The sequence below is a fragment of the Convolutriloba macropyga genome, chromosome 3 (assembly GCF_964194025.1).
Source record: "Convolutriloba macropyga chromosome 3, txConMacr16.3, whole genome shotgun sequence".
Classification (NCBI taxonomy): Eukaryota; Metazoa; Xenacoelomorpha; order Acoela; family Convolutidae; genus Convolutriloba; species Convolutriloba macropyga.
In genome coordinates this window covers 12391305-12412722 of record NC_134470.1, presented here as the reverse complement: position 1 = coordinate 12412722, position 21418 = coordinate 12391305, and the positions used below count along the sequence as shown (strand labels likewise).

The 21418-nt window shown below is 34.8% G+C and overlaps 2 protein-coding genes across 3 annotated transcripts in view; one reads left to right on the top strand and one right to left on the bottom strand.

The window, feature by feature from the left end:
• LOC142336533 (uncharacterized) overlaps window positions 1-21418 on the top strand; it is a 199309-nt gene that overhangs the window by 45550 nt on the left and 132341 nt on the right. The window lies entirely within an intron of this gene.
• LOC142335948 (uncharacterized) overlaps window positions 1-21418 on the bottom strand; it is a 44824-nt gene that overhangs the window by 23117 nt on the left and 289 nt on the right. For both annotated transcript variants that reach the window (XM_075384360.1, XM_075384361.1), the window contains exons 2-10: window positions 20890-21076; window positions 11133-11365; window positions 10316-10498; window positions 9764-9856; window positions 9099-9237; window positions 4803-4952; window positions 4111-4282; window positions 1410-1518; window positions 418-600 (exon numbers count right to left, since the gene is read on the bottom strand). In XM_075384360.1, coding sequence (XP_075240475.1) covers window positions 418-600; window positions 1410-1518; window positions 4111-4282; window positions 4803-4952; window positions 9099-9237; window positions 9764-9856; window positions 10316-10498; window positions 11133-11258 — 1155 coding nt within the window. In that variant the 5' untranslated portion in view covers window positions 11259-11365; window positions 20890-21076. The remainder of the gene's footprint in view (window positions 1-417; window positions 601-1409; window positions 1519-4110; window positions 4283-4802; window positions 4953-9098; window positions 9238-9763; window positions 9857-10315; window positions 10499-11132; window positions 11366-20889; window positions 21077-21418) is intronic.

Here is a 21418-nt window from a genome sequence, read left to right as displayed (position 1 = left end):
TTAAATGCCCAAAGCGTGCCAAGTTTTAACATGTCAAGTTCTAAAATTTTGAACTCTTTCTTATAATCAATTCTTCCTCTGTTTATAGCAACAATCCGTATTTGTACTCTGCTACAAAGTAGTGAAATCAACTCGCAGCTCTGGGCAGAAGGCACGTCAATGATTATTTTAAAATCGAGCAAATTTGCTGAAGAGCCTAAATTTATCAAGTTATGCAGAGATCTCCAGTTTAGTGCCAAAAAAATTTAATTTTTTTTTTCCAATTCATTAAATCTATTCCAAGTTTTTAATGAGTTGAATTAATTTATGGCATCTTTTCAGTCACTCACCTTCAATCTAAAACCTCATAGTTGTTGCTTGTTCTTTCAACTCTAATTTTCAGTTGCATTTTTTTTCCAAAGGAACACTTGTTCCTACCTTTGGTGGCATAGTTTTGAGAGCGTGGATCATGTCTTGAGCTGAGGGTACAACTCCAGCCTCTCTGAACATAGTCTGTCTCACACTGAGTTCAAACTGTTTCAGAGCACTGATCAGCCCCACTTTGCTGGTCAGCTTCTCTCGAAGGTTCCTCACTTCGTCCTTGTATTTCTCCTTTATATCCTAGATTGAAGTGAGTTGTAAAATGAAATAAATTATTATGAACTGAAATATTATATAAATTTTAATAAAAAAAACTGAACTGCTAGGTTCAACCATGACTTTGTTGATTATTTTACCTTTGAAGCTCTTATAAAATAGTTACAAAGTTGATTAATTGTTATTTAGTTAAACTGCGGGTTGTGCCCGTTCAAAGGGAAAGTAACGTTTTGAGCAGGTTTTGTGGACCACTATCAAAAATTGGCAATTTTTTTTATGATTGTGGGAAAACTCCACAGAAAGTTTGATCTAGGTGTGAATATACTTCAGGTTTATTGCACTTAGAGAATCGGAAATTGATGCTTCTTGATAAGACATGCATGATCTTGATATCTCATGCAAAACTTGAAACATCTAATCATTTGATCCTATCAAAATAAACAAAGACAATTTTATAGCAGCGCTTGAAAAAATGTTTTTTTTTTGTTTCCTGGCAACTTTCCTCACGTTATGAACGTAAAGAATTTTCGGATCTATTCTGTCCCCCCCCCCCCCCCCCCAGTGTTTTTTTATACGCCCCCCAGTTACAATTTTTTTGCTGTTATATAGCACGTTACTATGTAACAAAATAGCACGTGCGCCTGGGGGGGGGGGGGGGCGCAAAAATATCAGCCCACTAAGTTGGGGGGGGGGGGGGGGGGGCAAAGCAGAATAGATCCGAATTTTCTTTTCAGCGAAAGACCGTTTTTCAGTGAAAGACCATATATTCGAGCTATGGTAACAAATCAAATGTAAAACCAACTAAAAATGATGGTGTTAGAGAAATTGCGTACATCGTATGCTTCCTTCTGATGTGCAAGTTCCACCTTCAGTTCCTGGATAAGTCCTTCTTTCCTCTGCAGCTCCGCGTTCCTCTCCATCAGAATCGGATCATTGGCTGCCCTGGTCAAATTAAGAATCGAAGCTCAAATAGTTGTATAGATTTTATAACATTTAAATCATTTTGCTATCTTTCTCGGTTATCTATATGCTTTAAATGCTCTGGACATATCTTGAAGGGCTTATTGATATCCAAGAAAAACAAAACCGTGGGATTAATTAAATTAAAACAAATTCCTTCTATGAATTGTTTCTAGTCAGACAACACTTTAAAATAATAAAACCCAAACCTAAACATACAGAAACAACTGTTTTCTCTTGCAGTCATTAAGATTATCCGTAAACATTGATATTGCTTCAATGCTAATTTTTTAAAACTTGCTGTACCAATCTGGAAAGGGCCAGTAAAACGAGCGCCAGGATGTTTTTCTGAAAAAATTGGCAGTCAAGAGTTTGATTTTTATGTGAGCTATGTCTGCTGTGTTGCCCGCTTATTACTACAATGCACTGGTACAGATAAAGTGCCTCCAGTTATCTGTTTTCGTTCAATTGACTTTTGCTTTGTGTTGCAATTTTTATCTGCTTCAATACTTCGTGCCAAAACGTTAGTCTTAATTGCCTGAGGGGGTTAGTGTCGTAATAATCGGGAGCTTGTGCTTCACTGTTAGCTACAAGGCTTCAATTGAATTCTCAATTTTGAATTTTGTTTTTTTTTTTATTTTATCGCGGAATTAACAGGGAAATATACTGGGCCGCCCATGAAATTATAGCTCCTCAATATGGTGTATTTACCATGATTTTTTCGGGGGGTGGTGGACATAAGTTATGTGACCACTATGCTGGGAGGGTCTTTAAAGAGGGCCTTTAAAGATCAATATAGTTCATTTGCCAACAATTTTAACAAAAAGGGAGTCCGAAAAATGAAAACTTACATTTACCCCGCACAAGAGTATATTCTAGCTCTTCTTTCTTGAATCTCCTTATTAACCCTCAATCTTGCTCTTATAAAAATGTTTCTTCTTTCCAACATCTTTTGATAGATTGGGCAGATGATTACTCTTCCTTCTCTCAATTTGATTAAGTTTCATACTGAATTCCAGTTGCTCAAATAACCACTCTAATTTTATTGCCCGTTGCCAGGTATGAATTGCCAAATATACGATTATGAAAGTATCAAACTGAAATGTTTCTTAATTATCAAATAACTGTATTTAATCTGCTCTCGCTCGGATGTTTTGATAGAATACTTAAAAGCAATATTTTTAATCAACTATCTTATCTGTTAATAATTGTAGAAAGGCGGTCAAAAGCGAAAAATCCTGAAGAATTCTGATATAAAAACTCTTTTTCATGTACTTAGAACGTTCACAATGCAGAGGTGATTAACGGATTTCTCGTTTTTAAAAATCTAGGCATTTATATTCGCTTCTAAGAAATCCAATTTTCATCACAGGAAACGGCCTCTAACGAACAAATTTCCTGCACAAACAAAATTGAAAGCTCGATTAAACCAAGTCATAATTCTCATTAAATTGGTTTAGATCTTGATGAGGCTGAACTTTCATGAGTTCGTTCTTAAAGCTGGAGAAAATGAAAGAAATATTGTTTCAGAAATTTTAAATGTTTACGTATGTTGTAGTTTTTGGATCTTGTGGTCGCAAACAACATTCCTTGGCAAATATCTAAAAAAGCAAATTTCAATAAATTTTGTGTTTTGTGGAAACGGACCATTTTGAGCAGTGAATTAGCCTAAAACTTTATTGCCCAAATTTTATTAGGTTGTATGACAAAATACCCAATGCCAAAATACCTAATGTGACAAAATACCCAATGCCATTATACCCAATTTATTCCCTTTGATCTTTTTGTTCATTAATCAGATTACAATCTAGCTCTAGGTTTTACAAGCATGGTTTATCATAATTCAGCTGATAATCTAATCAATGTTCGGTTGTGGTGGTCTCATATCAAGTCCAACGGGCCGCTGAGGCATGGCCATGGCTCGCAAGGCATAGCCAAATGCATTAGCTAAATCTTATGCTGCATAATCGTTCTGGTAGTTTCAACATCAGGATAAAATATTGGGAATGTTGGGTATTTTGCCACATCGGGTATTTTGGCGCTTAATATTTTGTCCTGACAACACCTTCTATTATTGTTTCCTTTGGATCGAATCCAAAGCCTTAATTGTTTTATGTACAGTGCGATGGATAATTTTAAATCCACTAATTGTCTGCTTAATCCGCATAGTGTCACTTGTTTCCACACACGCTTACAAATTTGTTTGGGTCGAGAAAAATCGCTTACAAAAACACGCTTTAAAATCTTAAAATATGGGTCGTGAAAAAGCCCGACAAAATCGAATATTTATACTCGATATATCGGAAATTGGCCACTTAATGAATATGAATTGTTAAGCAGTTAATGCCAAATGTATCGCTCGCACCGTACTATATTTCATTACATCCATTTTGTTTTCGTTACATAGTTTTTTGGAATTAACTTCAAAAATCACAACAACGGCCAAGTTTTTGTTCCTGTTTTTCTTCTCTTAATACAATGAAACATCCCTTATCAAAATTTTTGCCAACTATAATACACCACTGAAAGTTTTAACTGCTGGCCAAACAGTGTTGTGAAGCAATGAGTCCTTACCTGTTCTGTCTGGCGATGAGTTCCATCATATCTCTCTTGACATGTTCCAGTTTGGCCCTCTCCATGTCTGCCCTGGCTCCCATCTCTCTGTCCAGCCTCTCCTTCTCTACCTCGAAGTGCACCCTCGCCTCGTGACTCAGTCTCATACGCTCCTCCTCCCAACAACTTCGCTCTGACCCAAGCAAAAAACGAGGATTTTTTCCCTAATTTCCCCGAATTTGCATAAGAGTTACCTTTAAGAAATTCGTTGTGCTTACATGTTACAGGTGCGCCAACGGGTTTCAAATAACCTGCACCCGTTAAATTCCGGGGGAGGGGCATTGGAGGAAAGAAAATGAATAACTCAGAGCTCTGTAGGCGATTTGATCTCAGGATGGTTCAATCTCAAATTGTAGGTACCGAAATTGTCTGTATGCACCAAAGTTTTTGCTTTAATTATGGCTGCCAGAAAAAGCAAAACTAGCGCAAAGACTTGGTTTTTAAGTTCTGAAAAACTATTCTGAATAAAAAAAACTAAAGAGTGAAATTTGCGTTTCACTTTTAGTTTAGAATTTTCTAATTTTTGATTCGCTTTATTTATAAAGTTATATTGTTTACGAGGCCAAGCGTGCAACCAGATAACAAAAAAGCAATTTGTTAAAATTTTGTGTTTTGTTCATTGTATAGAGCCATATAAAATGGGGTATGAGTACCTCGTTCGAGTAGCATTTGTAGCTGTGTCTGTTTCTGCTCCTCGACTGCGAGTAGATCCTTCATCTGAGCTCTGAGTTCCTGCAACTCACTCTGATGTTTCATCGACTGCTTGTCCAGCTCGTGCTCCATTTCACGATTTTTCGCAGCCTCTAACATTTCATAATCAAAGTAAAACAAGGACAACACATAGTTCATTTTCGGTATGTTGATTAATTAACTATGGTCAAATGGAAAAACTGATTTCTTAATCGCAGATGATTGAGCCTTCCATTGTGCTGAAATTTAATTTTATCGTTTTAAAATTCAAAACTTTTTCTAATAAATAGTTTGAAAAAAATAAAACGGGGCAATTGGTTAAATTTAATTGAATACCATATTTTAAATGTACAGCGAAAACAGCGTTACATTAACTTGCAAAACCTTAACCTGAAAATAAAACATTAACCGTTGTAAGTTTCTAATATTTTTTGACTTGAATTTTAATTATTTTTGACAACAGAATAAACAAGGAGGCTCAGTAATGTGCATTTGCAAATAATGTTCCAACCCCGCTCATTCACATTTTTAACTTATATTTCTTCCATATGAGGAAGACATAGAACACTTTCAAAGTTTCAAATTTTCTTCGAGAATAATTGCTGTATAAAAAAATTGCTTTAAAATCAAATCCTACACGAATTAAATAATAGCGCATTAGAGGGTCAATGAGATCTGCCATAAACGAGACTACGAGACAAAACAAATCACAAAATTAAATAATATTCAAATAACAAAAGTTAATTATGATCAAAACTCAATGTCTATGTTTGTTTAGAATGCACTTAATAACGAATTTGAAGTAGCATCATATAAGCTTGAAAAATTTAGCAAAGTAGAATGTACAATACTAAAAAATATGTGGGACTTTTCTTAACAAGACTAGGTAACAGGTGGACAATAAGAACAAAGTTAAAAAATACTTTTAAGTGTTTTAAAACAATATATTTCAAAAACTTAAAAATCATTAGCTATTAACAAAAAACCATGAAATAGGTTCAATTATGTCTCCATTTGGAGCCCATTCGACATGTCTTTAAAAATAACATGTCATATGACATCACAAAAACAAGAAATAAGGGGAAATGTAAAACATTTCAGTAAAATTTTGCAATGAATTAAGCGTAGCAGTTTAAACCTTAATCTATTCACAAAAATTCGTGTACGTTCAACTGAGCTTTATCTTGACACCATTTATATAATTTTTGGCATTTCAATAATTAGATAGAGTGAGAAGATAACAAAAAGGACCCAAAACTCGGCACATTTTCTGTTACTCAGAATATAAAGCCGCAATGGAGACTAAATTGAATTCAAGAGAATTAAAATGTGATATACAAATAAACCATGTTTTTTTTGGAAACACTTACTTTTAAATTTCTTAGTAACCAAATTCTTTTATCTAATTAAAACAGATATATTAAAATTTTAAACTTTAGGAAAACAAACGGACCGGTCATTAGCGAGACTACTTCTTAAAACTACAAAAAACAACAAATACTGGCAGAACTGGAAATTTCAAAAAAATGGTGAAGTCATACAAACCCAACGCTTTTCACTTAAATTATATTATGGGTTCTTTAGGCCTCATTTGCAATCGAAAGCAAAAAAAAATCAAATTTTTTTCAAAAAAAGACAGCGCGACCATTTCAACCCAAATTTTATTACAAACATAGTGTTGATCATAAAAATACACTTTTAAACCAAAACTAGTTTTGCTATTGCAGCTCGCTCATTGAAGACACGTGATTGTTCCTAATAGTTGCTAAATCGACATTTAAATAAAATAAATCAAAACATCAGGAATAAATAATGAATTCGATTACTTATCGATTTAATTAAACAATCTTCTCTTTGTCTGCAGTTTTTAGGTGTGTCTTTTTGTCAAAAAAAATGAAAAAAATGAAAAAATAAAGAGGCATATTTTTTGCATCAAATATTTCATCAGCAATCTTCAACACTCCTATGACTCCAAAGTTAACACATTTCCAAACAACTGCGAATTGGACAATTAAACAAAATAAATCAATATATCAGGAATAAATAATGTATTTGTTTATTTATCGATCTCATTTAACAATCGTTTCTCTTTGTCAGCAGTTTTTAGGTGTGCTTTTTTTGTCAAAACTAAGAAAAAAATGGTTAAAGAAGCATATTTGTTGCATCAAATTATTCATCAGCCTTCAACACTCCTATGACTCCAAAGTTACTACAAATAATACTAATGTTAACAATGTTTTATAATTTTGAGCAAAATAGGCGAAAATACGAAAAATTTGAACAAAAACAACTGAAATCAGTCAAATGTTCGCAAAATTTTATACGTCGTAACTCTCGTAAAAAGAATTTAAAAATCTTTTTCAGAACAAGATCTACGCTAAACGGACTGTCAAATGATATTTCTCACGTCTCTTTACATTTAATACATTAATTGACCAATATTAACTGAACAAAAAAAAACAGTTGAGCATACAGTTTGTCTCTCTGCAAGGTGGGTAGGAAAAAATTAGAAATAATTGTTCATTGGAAATGTTGTTCGATACCTGTTTCTTGAGTTAAACAACGGCTTTTGTCTTCCATAATTAATTTCGTCTGGATAAGATTCGATCAATACTTTTATGTGGGTTTTTTCATTGGGCATTCACTTGACGTGAAATTTTTCCTTGGTTGTCTATTTTGGAGTAAGCGATATGGTTTGGTTATTTTCACAAATTCTCTAATCATGTTGTTTTGTAACATATCCCACTGCTTTGAATGCAATTGAATTTCAATGAAGCTCTTCAAATTGAGATATACGGATCATAATTTTGAGGTTTCAAAAATTTGTTGTAATCTGGTTTTCCTTAGAATTGTGTAGCTATAAGATTTTGATTCAAATACGGAATTGTTTGCAGTTTGGCATTTTGATTAGGAAATGCGAATATTGTTAGAAACGTCTACCGCTACGAAAATTTTTAATAAACTCATCCACATTTGAAGCTGAGTTTTTGTGAAGGAATAATGATTATACATATTTGATAATATTTGCAAAAAAGATAATTTGCAGTGAATAGAAACTTACTTGTCATTACCTAGACAATCAGTTGAAACAAATGATTTAGCTTTGATTTTTTTTTCTGATGTAATCAGAGCTGAAGAAGTGATATCGTAAAGTTTCAGCCTAAAATACATGAGTCTTGAAAATTTTGTGAAGTATTTGAAAATGGGACAACTTTTTATAACAAGTAACATGTTGGACAGGTTGGCTCAGGAATTTAACATCCTAATAAATTTTTTAACCGAACTGATTTTATACAAAACTTAGTGTTTCAAAAGTTTGTAAAACTTGTATGCAAACATCTGTCGGATATAGAAGTGGTAAGTTTTTCTGTTCACCGAAAGACGAATACACTAAATGTTTTTGACTTTTTTTGGCAATCTTGAAGAGAAACTTTCTCTTTGGCTGTCTGTTTTGAAGTAAATGCTATAATTTTTTGAAGTTATCTAATTCAACGAGATCATTTAATGGATTTCTGAACTTCTTATGGTGTACATATTAATGTACCTAATAGAGAATGTAAATATATACCCCCTATATCCAGTGTTCCCTCTGGCTGTCTGTTTTGAAGTAAATGCTATAATTTTTTGAAGTTATCTAATTTAACGTTCATTCAACTATAATTTTTCAACTATTGTAACTTATTAATTTTGTTTGCAATTTCATGTAATTCCAAACCAGTGATTTGTGACAAACGAAACGCGACTCCTCAAAAAAGACACAATTAAAAAATGCCCTGGTTAGTACGATTTCCATTCAAGTTTTCAATCGAATACAGCTTGGTGTTTTGACAAGGCAATAGGACTGTCCGTGGCGCATAGGTATAATGACTGGCTCTTCAAAATTAGATTACAAGATTGAATCCGGACAGGAGGAGTACAGAAAACGCAGAGAAATACCAAAATTGAATATGCTGCAAGTACAGGAAAACGCAGGAAACGACAGAGATGCGTAAAGTTAATTTAAAGCTCCGATTTAGTTTTCATGGATTTTCTATGATTCAGTGAAAATCAGAGATATCTCACCAATGCATGTTCTATGATCCGAGAAAAAGTGGTAATTAACCATCGATGATTCATCGATGGCGTTTCTATGAAGCTACTATGATTCATTGATGATTTTCATTGGGATGTCAACCCGTGTTGAAAGTAAATTAATTATATGAAACTAAATATAAATTTATCTAAGTACCAGCAAACGCTTGTAATGATTTTGATTGTACCTATCATTTTGATGTCGTTTTCAGCCTCGTGTCTGATTTGGTCTGTGATCTTTTTGACCTCAGCGTCTATTCTTCTCTGAGACTCAAGATTATATTGCACTTCCAAGTCGTGCTCCAATTTGCGACCGCGCTGACCCAACTATAAAAATTTCTTTTCAAAAATTTTGTATAATTTCAACAGTTCAAAATTAAGAATCTTTTCTGCAGGCTTCGTTAGCTTAGCATACGACTTTTAAACCCCGCACACACGTGCTATCTTTTTACATAGCAACATGCTATATATCAACACATAATTTGTAAATGTCATTAAAAAACTAGGGGTGTGGGGGGGGGGGGGTTGAAGCAAAATAGATGTCTATCTAATTTCGAAAATTTGAAAATTTGTAAAACCTGCCTTGCTTTTGAAAACTAAGAATTGTTAGAAGTGAACTTTGATAACTGAGGGGTTTTTCCAAGTTGGGTTGATATAGAAATGAAAGAAGCCCAGCTATCGATTCTTAGGAAAATTCGTTCTTCCATATTACAATATCTAAGATCATTTGGTGGATTTCTGAGCTTCTTGTGGGGAGCTTCATAAAAAGTCTCTGGTTGGGCAGTCTACCGTGGACTATTCTCTGAATTATGTTTTTCTAATGATCATCATTAATATGAGTTATATAGCCAACCTGTAGTTCCAAGTCTTCATTCATTCTCTGTTTCTCGAGTGCCAGTGCCTTTCTGAAGTTGTTCTCCAGCCTCATATCTGCACTCTCCAATTTCTAAAGATATAACAAGACCGAAATGGCCAAAGGTTGCCAGTAGAAGGTTTTCAAAGGTTAACGGATATCAAATAAATATTGAAAAGCAACTCAATAGTAGTAAAATATGCTAACAAATTTACTTGAAAATATTTTTAAGCAAAATCGAGAGAAATAGGTAACTGAAGACGATCCGACTTGAAAATACCGGTCAAAAACGTTCAAGAATTTACCGGAAACGGTCGCTTTTGAGTTGAGTTTTTTAGAAGTGTCCTTGTTTTGAACATTTTGCCTAAAAGTACTGGTCAAAAACGTTAATTTCCCAAGTTCAATTTCTCAGGTCAAAAACGGTACAAAAAGCCATGATACCATAACAAAAAAAACAATGCTTTGATCAGCGCGTTTTTCTGTAAAAATACTGGTCAAAAGCTGTCATTCCGGGACAAAATTTAAACGAGAGAGTTCATTCGCTTTCTGTACCTGACATAGTTGCATCTCTCTCCTGCGCAGTTCCTCCCTCTCGCAGTCGATGCGTCTCTGAGCCTCACAGAGGTCCTTCTCTGCCCTTCTGAGTGCCTCTTCCTTGGCTCTGGCCTGCTCCTGTGCCAGAAGAGCCTCCATTCTGTGCGCATGGTGAGATGTGTTCAGTCTCTGCTGCTCTTCCTGTAATGGCATATCTGACTTAATATAAATCACGTGTCACACAAATGGATTTGGGGGATTGAAAAAGGAACTCCAAAATTCCTCTTTTGTATGTATACCATTATCAATGAGAAAAATTAATATATTAGTCTAGTCTTGGCCCACCATGTTTTCTAAGTTCCCCGGAATTGAGTTTTTTTTTTTAAAAAAAAACGTGATTATCTTAAGTGAAACTGGCCGAATTCACTAAGCTAATCACCAGTTTCACTTAAGCTAATCCAAATTTTTTGCAAAAACAATCAATTCCGGTGAAACTTAGAAAAAGCTTATTTGGTCAGCCTTAGAACCCCCCCCCCCCCCCCCCCCACTTAATTGTTCATATCTTGATTGTTCTCATTGATAACCGGTTTACACAAGGTTAAGGTTAATTTTGGAGTTGGAGTCCTTTTCCATCCCTCAAATCAAATCCATCATCTTAATCTAGAAATCAGATCTATCCTGTTAATTTCTAACCTCTGCTGTGAAATCATTGCTATTCTCTAATTCTTGAGGACTTCATTTTTTCAAACTTACTTACAATCGTTTCTATTCCTCGAGCGATTGTCCATAACTCAACATAGTACAAATATCCTTTACGTCTAGACTACAATCTTACATGTAGTGAAGCCTCCATATTCTTCATCCTCTCCTCCTTAGCGGTTATTTCTCCCAACTTAGATCTGAGTTCGGCCCCCACCCCCTCCCCACACATTGCACTTTCACAGCACTGTTGCTGTTGCATCTTGTTCAGTTTCTCCTGTGCATCTGCCAGCAGCTGAGAGGCTCGGGTCGGGGGGTTGTTGAAGGTCAGCGAGGGCACTTGACCTGTACGAGGTACTTGTTCCTTCTCTGTGGGCAAAAATAAGCAACTATTATTGGTTTGGTCATAAATCAATACTTTAGACAGGTGAGATGCAAAGCTTTTTTCAATATAAAGAGGGCGTTTTGTCTCAATCTTTATTAGGATAGCCTTCTTGTGCCTCCTGCACTGTTAAATGTAAAATTCGTTTTCAAAATTCTCTGAGAATGACTTGACGAGACAAAAATAAGGAAAAAACTTCGTTGTTAGAGTGAAACACTCAATATGATTCCTGTGAATTCAAGATGTAATGGAGGACATCAATATCAGGACATCATTAAACCAAACAAGGCGGCTCGGTAATGTGCGATGGCACATAAAGTTCCGACCCCGCCCATCCACAATTTTGGCATAATTGTCTAGCAAATGAGGAACAGATAGAAAAACCCAAAAATTATTTTTTGCGAAAAGTCTTTTTCAAAAAATTCTGTATGAACGATAAGATAGCCTCCAAAGCAAATAACTCAGTGGAGTTAAAAATTGATGCATTAGCTTGATGTAATATGTCAATATTAAGAAAGCGAGTCAAGATGAACGTCAAAAACAAACAACAACAACAGCAACAAACATTATTTACATCAAAAAATTTTTTTCCCTCTTAAAAACTAAATTTAATAACAAAGTCAACATACCGTCAGATAAACCTAAAACTAAACAAAAATAACTAATAAATCACCAGAAACCATATGCGACCAGTCCATAAAAAGGTTTGGTAACAATTATACAAAAAAGAACAAAAACATTAAAGTGAAAAATATAACTTATTTTTTTGAAACAGTTAACTTCAAAGTAATAAATACCATTAGGAATCAATTAACATTACCACAAATTTATAATTACCACTGTTTCTAGAGAAGGGCATTAGGACCTGTCCTTATTCATTTTTTAAAGCGGCTAAAATGAACAACAAAAAAAAACAAACAAAATTTCAATTGAAACTTGCCAGAAAACGCTGCCAAAACACTCGAGCCATATTTTGTCCCTCAAAATATATTCGATTGCGCCTTCATCAAACAGCTATAAAGTAGTACGTGGCCATTCATTAGTAAGACTAGGTAACAAGTAGACAAAAAAGCGAAGTGCTAAAGTATGAAATAATTTCAATTTTTTTTTCGAATAAAAATTACATTCAATGTCATAAAAGGCATTAATTACAAACATAACTATTTGAATAGGGTCGTTTATTCAAAAAAAGGAAGCCCTCGAGACCTGCAGTTACCCAGAATATTTCTCGCATCTACAAAAAGAACGTCAAATAAGACAAAAATCAAATTAATTTACATTTTTGTGAAAAACCGGTGTCGAAGCCACTAAGGTCATAACAAATTCATTAAAAAAAAAGATTTTGGGACACCAATCCCTTTTATTCCCTTGATACCCATAATGTCATATTTGACCTGTAATGAAATAACGAGATTAGCTAACAAAAAGAAACATAAAAAGAACAAAATTGCGAAGTTAAAAAGTTTTTTTTTTAATTTTGGAAAACGATTGTTTTCAAAGTCATGAAAGCCATCAGCTATTTACTAATATCAGAATATCGGTTCTTCTATTCTTCCACGAAAAGCCAATGAAAGTTATCACTATGCAGGAAATTTCATACGACCGAAACGACAAAGTATAAATGACAGTTAAAAACAAAATTAAAAAATTCAATTGATTTCTTCAAGAAAGAGGCGTCGAGGCCGTTAAAACGATTATGTATATCATTCAGGATTTCAATATGTTCAATTGTGCTTTATTTTTAACGCTAATAATGTGACAAGAGAACTGTCAATAATGTGATAATGTGACAAAAATCGGAAACGTGAAAAACTGGCAAATATCGAAACAAACAAAAATCTGAAATCTTGTAGTATCAAAGCCAGAAAACAATAACTTCAGGCTTAAAACTGCAACCGAGAAGAAATGTTAAATCAGTAGAAAGAAGAAGCATTCTTTTTTTGCAGACACTAAGCTGGAAGTTGAACAAATTAAGAAAAAAATAGAGGAAAACTTAATTAAGCCATTTTTTATTGAAAAGTCAATTATTTTTAAAAGAAACGACCATAAACTTTCAAGTTAAAATTTAAATGGATTAGCTTGGAGCTTTTTAGTAAGCAAACTGGTTGGACCTATCACTCCTGAGCATTGATTCGATATGTTCTGTTTTTTATTTTTAAAGGAAGGGTCCTTTTTTTTTTTAAAAAAAAAGACCGACTGATTACAACCCGATTTCTTTGGGTGGTAGCAGTCAAAGAATGGCCCAAAACAAGCCCTGCTATTGCTTATTGTCCGTTAGGAACATTTGATTTTCGAATATTGCAGATATAGATAATTTGTTAGTTGAAAACTCAAAATAAGTTCTGCATTTTTGATAATCAACGAGTAAAGTTAGCAAAAAAAGGCAAAGTTTTAACTACAGAGCACTCTCAGCGTACTCTGAAGTAGAAATAGCCCCCCTCTGAGTCTACAAAGATTGTATGAGTGTTGTTTGGAGGTGTACTGTCGGCAAACTTAATCAAAACGGACTAAAGTAGCTTATTTCGTGCTGTTTTTGTTGAAAAAGGCTAAATTTTGAAATATTTATCCACATTTTTTGACCAAAAAAATTAAATCAAAACAATGAACAACGCTTGTTCGTCTTCAAAAATAAAATCAACGACACTATTCTTAAAAATTATAACAAATTTTAGCAAAATTGACGAAAATTTAGGCAAAAATTCCGGAAAATGTGAATAAAAACAACGGGAATTCACTCTACTTCTCTGAAGTTCTCAGAAGAAATTCAAAATAAGAAAAGCCGAGAAGATTTTTTATATTTAAAAATAAAATCAACAACAAGTTTTTAAAAAATGTTGACAAATTTTAGCAAAATTGGCGAAATTTTGGTCAAAAATTAGCGAAAATTCCGTAAAATGTGAATAAAAATCAACGGAATTCACACTATTTTCACAAAACTTTAAACCTCGATAACTCCCTGTAGAAAACAAAAATTAAAAAAATCTTTTTAATTCCATATTCTACGCTGGACGAGCTTTCTAATGATACCACTCTCAACTCTCTACGATGAATGTATCGATCGGCGAAAATTCACTGAACAAAAAAAAAACCCATTTGAGTATATAGTTCCTCCCCCCTCAAGAGGGTCGGAACAATGATTCAAATTTTTTAACTCGTGTGGGATCTGAAAAGATACTTATCAGCTCTTATAAGATTTTAATTAAATTTTTGAAGAAAAATGCTAAAATTCTCAATTCAGCGGCAAACACTCAAAGGAATAAAAAACTTGGCGTTCATTGGAGTTTTGAATTCCAATTTTAATCATATTGAGAACTAAAAAGTAAACGGTTTTTCTAAGAACAAAATTCATGTTCGGTTTCCAGTTTTTAGTCTTCAGCCGTCCATTGTTTTAGTTTAAGACTATTAAAATTTGAAGCTCAGAAAATTTTGAATAAAATTCTTCATTATTTGAATTATTGAATACCTAAGATATTACCAGGTTCTATTTTTCGACATGAAGACCACTTTTTAAGAATTTAAAAAGCTGGTTTCAATTTTGATATGTTTTGTTTAATAATGTGAACACAAAATGAAATGGCTGGGGACTAGAGTAAATATGACCAGAGGTCCATGAATGACAAAACTTGGAGACAAAGAAAACAGAGAGAGGGTTTCTTGTTGAAACAAATTTTACGCCGAATTCGATAGAGTGCAAGTGAAGTTCAATTGATTTTTGTCCATTGCAAGCTACTTTAGATTTTGACTAATTTGATTTTTTTTCAAAATTGTCTGGAATAAACTGGTATCACAGATTACAGGTTGAGGAAGATTTCGACAACGAAAACTGGGATCTATTCTGTTTGCCCCCCCCCCCATAGCTTAGTGGGCTTACATTTTTTACGCCCCCCAGGCGCACGTGCTATTTTCTTACATAGTAACGTGCTGTATAGCAACACATAATTTGTAACTGGGGGGCGTAAAAACTCTGGGGGGGGGGGGGGGGGGGGGAACAGAATAGATCCGAAAACTGTTTACCTTCAACTGTTACTTTGTTGCCAATAATTTTGAGGGCAATTAGACTCAAATTCGAATCACTTTTAATTTTTGCAATCAAGCGTACGATGTTGCTTCCTAAGCTGTCTTTGGTATAAAGGGACTTGAAGCTGCACACATTTATGGTTCACTGTTTTTTTTTACAATTCGGCTCCCAGTCTTAGAAACGTTTGAGTTTTGATTTAGATATTCTATCTTGTTGTGAAAAAATACTCATAGTAGAATATGCGTCATCCAGTTTTTGAAATTGTTTGCTTTGTGCCACTTCTTAATAAAATGATCAAAATTGGGAGGCTGCAACGGGAGGCTTGAACTCACAGATAAATCACGCGGAGGGAGATTCAGCAGCTACTGCAGCACAATTTCAAAAGCTTGCTTCCTTAAAGCCGACCAGACTGCATAACATACTCTATCGAGGTTGACGAAACACAACGTCATCGCCATTACCTAGTTCACAAAGAGTTTTTATTGTGAAAGATATTCTTACTATCAATACCGTTAAGTGGGCGAAGAAGCAGGGCTTTGATGAGCTCCGCTTCATTGTACAAGAGCACTAGGTTCTTCATCATTTCAACATATAGGATCAAAACGCGCAACGTTTAGAACATTATTAGGGTGAATGATCCAAAAGAGAGGCCCCACTTTAGTTCCCGTCCTCAAAAACGTTTGTGTTTACTGGTTTGTTATCGTATAAGTTAATGTTTGTCGGACTTATGATCAAAACGATGTATCTTTTCAGATTCGATTGAACAAAAAAGAAACTATAAAATGAGTGAACTTTCCACAGATATTGGTTTCTGTCAGATGATGGTCGAACGCTTTTCATACCTGTCATGATAAGTTCTAGTAACGGAGCGAATTTAGGCAGGACAGAGATATACCACGTGACTGCTTTCAAAATTTCATTACTGTAAACTTCGTAACAAAAATGGGTTATTTACGAATGAAAACATAAAATAGAAGATTAAACAGCCCCGGTCACATTACCAATGCGAGAATTGGAAAAACAAGGGGCGTCAATCCAAGCGATTGACTTTTACCGTCCTTTTTGTGGACTTTTACTTACTGAAGTCTTTTTTATACAAATAAGTCAATTGTTGCTCAGTAATTATGTGAAAGTAATTGTTAAAACAATTTAAGTAGTTTTAACTTTGATTTGTTTTTTTTTAATTATTACAATTACTGAAGCCTATTTTGACAATAAAAGCTGCAGCTGTAATGAAAATTGGGATCTATTCTGTGTTCCCCAGCTTAGTGGGTCTTATATTTTTTACGCCCCCACCCGAGCGCCCGTGATAATTTTTATATAGTAACGTGCTAGTAACTTTTATTGTCAAAATAGGCTTCAGTAAATGTACTAATAAAAAAACAAATCAGAGCTAAAGCTACTCCTTAAATTGTGTTAACAATTACTTTCAAACAATTACTGAGCAGCAATTGACTTATTTGAATAAAAAGACTTCAGAAATTAATAGACTACAAAAATGACGGTAAAAGTTAATCGCTTTAATTAACGCTCCGTGTTTTCTCAATTCTCGCATTGGTAATGTGAGCGGGGCTGTTTAATGGTCCATTTCATTGTTTCATTCCTATATTAGCCGTTTTTGTTACAAAGCTTACAGTATTTAAATTTTGACATCAGTCACGTGGTAAATCTTTGTCCTCCCTAAATTTGCACTGTCACTAGAACTTATCATGACAGGCGTGAAAAGCGTTCGATTATCATCCGACAGAAACCAATGTCTTACTTAATTGTACCTTAATTTTGGTTTTTGGGAGTTGGTGGTGATTGTAGGGAAACTGTTAATTTACTTCTTAAACTATGTCTATGCTAAATTAAGCTGAATTTGGGCAAATATCAAATTATTCAGAGTTCAATTAATAATATTGTTTTTGCTTTCAGGGTCTTTCCCATTGTAGCCTACCAGCGTAGTGGTCAGATAACCTACAGCTCACCCCCACAATATACCATAATGGGGTGCTATAACTTCATGGGGGGCTATAATGGGAAATACCCTGTTTTAAATCCAAAATATCCAATACTGGTTTTCTTTTTATACCCTCAGTTACAATTTATGTTTTATATAGCACGTTTTTTTGTAAAAATAGCAAATGCGCCTATGAGGATAAAAGATATATGCCCACGGGGCGGGGGGGGGGGTTGAAAGATAATAGGTCCATTATATCCTTGATTTTCCGTTACATGCTTAATCTGATTGTAGCATGCTTCTGAAACCAGGAATTGTTTGCAAATTGAACTTGGATTGAGTGTCTTACGCCCATTAGAGTTGTTACTACGTCTTGCTATGTAGAAACCTCTTCGTGCTACTGAGTTTTAATAACTATACAAAACAGTTTGTTTTTATGACTCTTTTCAAATTTGGATTTATTTTTTTAAATTTCCTGGTCTTCTGGCGATCACTTGTTGAAGAGTAGGAGTTAGACGAACCCTTAATCTGTGGAGAGCCCAATGTTTGAACTTTCCTAAAGTCTCTCTCTGTATATGTCAAATTGTTCTTTAAAATACCGTGCTTTTAAAATCTTATTAGGCTCTCAGTAGGTTTGCGAACGCAGTTAGATAGATAGTTTGGCATGGCATTGAAAATTTGTTAAAGTCAAAACTGGACCGAAAAATCCAAAAGATTCTTCTTCCGTGTACAAATCAGGGATCTATTCTGTTTCGCCCCCCCCCCCCTCCCAGCTTAGTGAGCATAAATTTTTTATGCCCCCAGGCGCATGTGCTATTTTCTGAGTAACGTGCTGTATAACAACATATAATTTGTAACTGGCGGTCATAAAAAACACTGTTTGCTTTGTGCCACTTTTTAAAATTGATCAAAATTGGGTATGCTGTAACGATGGCTTGAACTCAAAGACGAATCACGCGGAGGGAGATTCAGCAGCTACGGCAGCACAATTTCAAAAGCTTGCTTCCTTAAAGCCGACCATAATGCATAAAATACTCTATCGAGGTTGACGAAACACAACGTCATCGCCATTACCTACCTAGTTCATCAAGAGTTTTTATTGTGAAAGATATTCTTACTGGGCTAAGCAGGGCTTTGATGAGCTCCACTTTATTGTACAAGAGCACTATAGGTTCTTCATTTCATCATATAGAAATTAAACGCGCAACGTTTAGAACATTTCAAGCTGTCTTTATTAGGGTCAAAGATCCAAAAGAGAGACTCCACTTTTGTTCCCGTCCTCACAAACTTTTGCGTTTACTGGTTTGTTATCGTATAAGTTAAAGTTTGTCGGACTTATGATCAAAACGATGTATCTTTTCAGATTGGATTGAACAAAAAAGAAACTATAAAATGAGTGAACTTTCCACAGATATTGGTTTCTGTCAGATGATGGTCGAACGCTTTTCATACCTGTCATGATAAGTTCTAGTAACGGAGCGAATTTAGGCAGGACAGAGATATACCACGTGACTGCTTTCAAAATTTCATTACTGTAAACTTCGTAACAAAAATGGGTTATTTACGAATGAAAACATAAAATAGAAGATTAAACAGCCCCGGTCACATTACCAATGCGAGAAATGGAAAAACAAGGGGTGTCAATCCAAGCGATTGACTTTTACCGTCCTTTTTGTGGACTTTTACTTACTGAAGTCTTTTTTATACAAATATGTCAATTGTTGCTCAGTAATTATGTGAAAGTAATTGCTAAAACAATTTAAGTAGTTTTAGCTTTGATTTGTTTTTTTTAATTATTACAATTACTGAAGCCTATTTTGACAATAAAAGCTGCAGCTGTAATGAAAATTGGGATCTATTCTGTGTTCCCCAGCTTAGTGGGTCCCATATTTTTTACGCCCCCACCCGAGCGCCCGTGATAATTTTTATATAGTATCGTGCTAGTAACTTTTATTGTCAAAATAGGCTTCTGTAAATGTACTAATAAAAAAATCAAATCAGAGCTAAAGCTACTCCTTAAATTGTGTTAACAATTACTTTCAAAAAATTACTGAGCAGCAATTGACTTATTTGAATAAAAAGACTTCAGAAATTAATAGACTACAAAAATGACGGTAAAAGTTAATCGCTTTAATTAACGCTCCTTGTTTTCTCAATTCTCGCATTGGTAATGTGAGCGGGGCTGTTTAATGGTCCATTTCATTGTTTCATTCCTATATTCGCCGTTTTTGTTACGAAGCTTACAGTATTGAAATTTTGACATCAGTCACGTGGTAAATCTTTGTCCTCCCTAAATTTGCACTGTCACTAGAACTTATCATGACAGGCGTGAAAAGCGTTCGATTATCATCCGACAGAAACCAATGTCTTACTTAATTGTACCTTAATTTTGGTTTTTGGGAGTTGGTGGTGATTGTAGGGAAATTGTTAATTTATTTCTTAAACTATGTCTATGCTAAATTAAGCTGAATTTGGGCAAATATCAAATTATTCAGAGTTCAATTAATAATATTGTTTTTGCTTTCAGGGTCTTTCCCATTGTAGCCTCCCAGCGTAGTGGTCAGATAACCTACAGCTCACCCCCACAATATACCATAATGGGGTGCTATAACTTCATGGGGGGCTATAATGGGAAATACCCTGTTTTAAATCCAATATATCCAATACTGGTTTTCTTTTTATACCCTCAGTTACAATTTATGTTTTATATAGCACGTTTTTTTTGTAAAAATAGCAAATGCGCCTATGAGCATAAAAGATATATGCCCACGGGGCGGGGGGCGGGGGGGGGGTTGAAAGATAATAGGTCCATTATATCCTTGATTTTCCGTTACATGCTTAATCTAATTGTAGCATGCTCTGAAATCAGGAATTGTTTGTTAAGTGAAATTGGAATGAGTGTCTTACGCCCATTAGAGTTGTTACTACGTCTTGCTATGTAGAAACCTCTTCGTGCTACTGAGTTTTAATAACTATACAAAACAGTTTGTTTTTATGACTCTTTTCAAATTTGGATTTATTTTTTTTAATGTTCGGGTCTTCTGGCGATCACTTGTTGCAGAGTAGGAGTTAGACGAACCCTTAATCTGTGGAGAGCCCAATGTTTGAACTTTCCTAAAGTCTCTCTCTGTAGATGTCAAAATGTTCTTTAAAATACCGTGCTTTTAAAATATTATTAGGCTCTCAGTAGGTTTGCGAACGCAGTGTTAGATAGATAGTTTTGGCATGGCATTGAAAATTATTTAAAGTATTCTAATGGCACGTAATCTAAACGAAAAATAAAAAAAATGGACCGGAAAAATCAATAAGTCTTGTTCCGTGTACAAATCAGTGACAAGCAATCCAGGCAAACTCCAATTCATTTACGGATCTTTTCCCTTTGTGCCCCCCCCCCCCCCCAGCTTAGTGGATGCATATTATTTGCACCCCCGACGAAGCTTGCATACTTTTGCATAATCAATTACTATTTAATGACACATGCTCTGTAACGGGAGGGTGCATAACGTCCGGGGGGGGGGGGGGACGAACGGAAAAGGTCCTCAATTTCATACCCGTTGTTGAATCTGTTTAATGGATACGTGTGATGAAACAATCTGGCGTCCTTTTGGTATGATATGCGTATCAGTCACACTGTCTTTCGAATTTGTTTTTCGTTTCAAGAAATTTTCGTTTCATTAAAGGGAAAGCATCTCGGTAACAATTGAATCAGGACCCGTTTTTCTGGCTTGACTTTGAATTCTTTCGTTTGTCAAATTTAATTTATGTTCCTCTCATAAACTTTTTTAAGATATTTTTCGTTTGTGTCCCAGCCCAGCGTAGGGGGCAAAGTATTTACTCTCTAATGGCCTGTGTTCTGTAACGGGGAGGGGGATCATAACGCACAGGGGTAACGGAAGAGTGGTTTTCCCATTAGAGCCTCCCCGCGAATAGATATAGCCTACCCGGTCAGATAACGTATAGCAGATCTCTTCCGTTTGTGCCCCCCCCCCCCCAGCTTAGTGGGTACATATTAATTGCACCTCCCCAGAGGCACGTGCCATATTTTTACAATGATTTGTCATGTAGTGACACGTGCTCTGT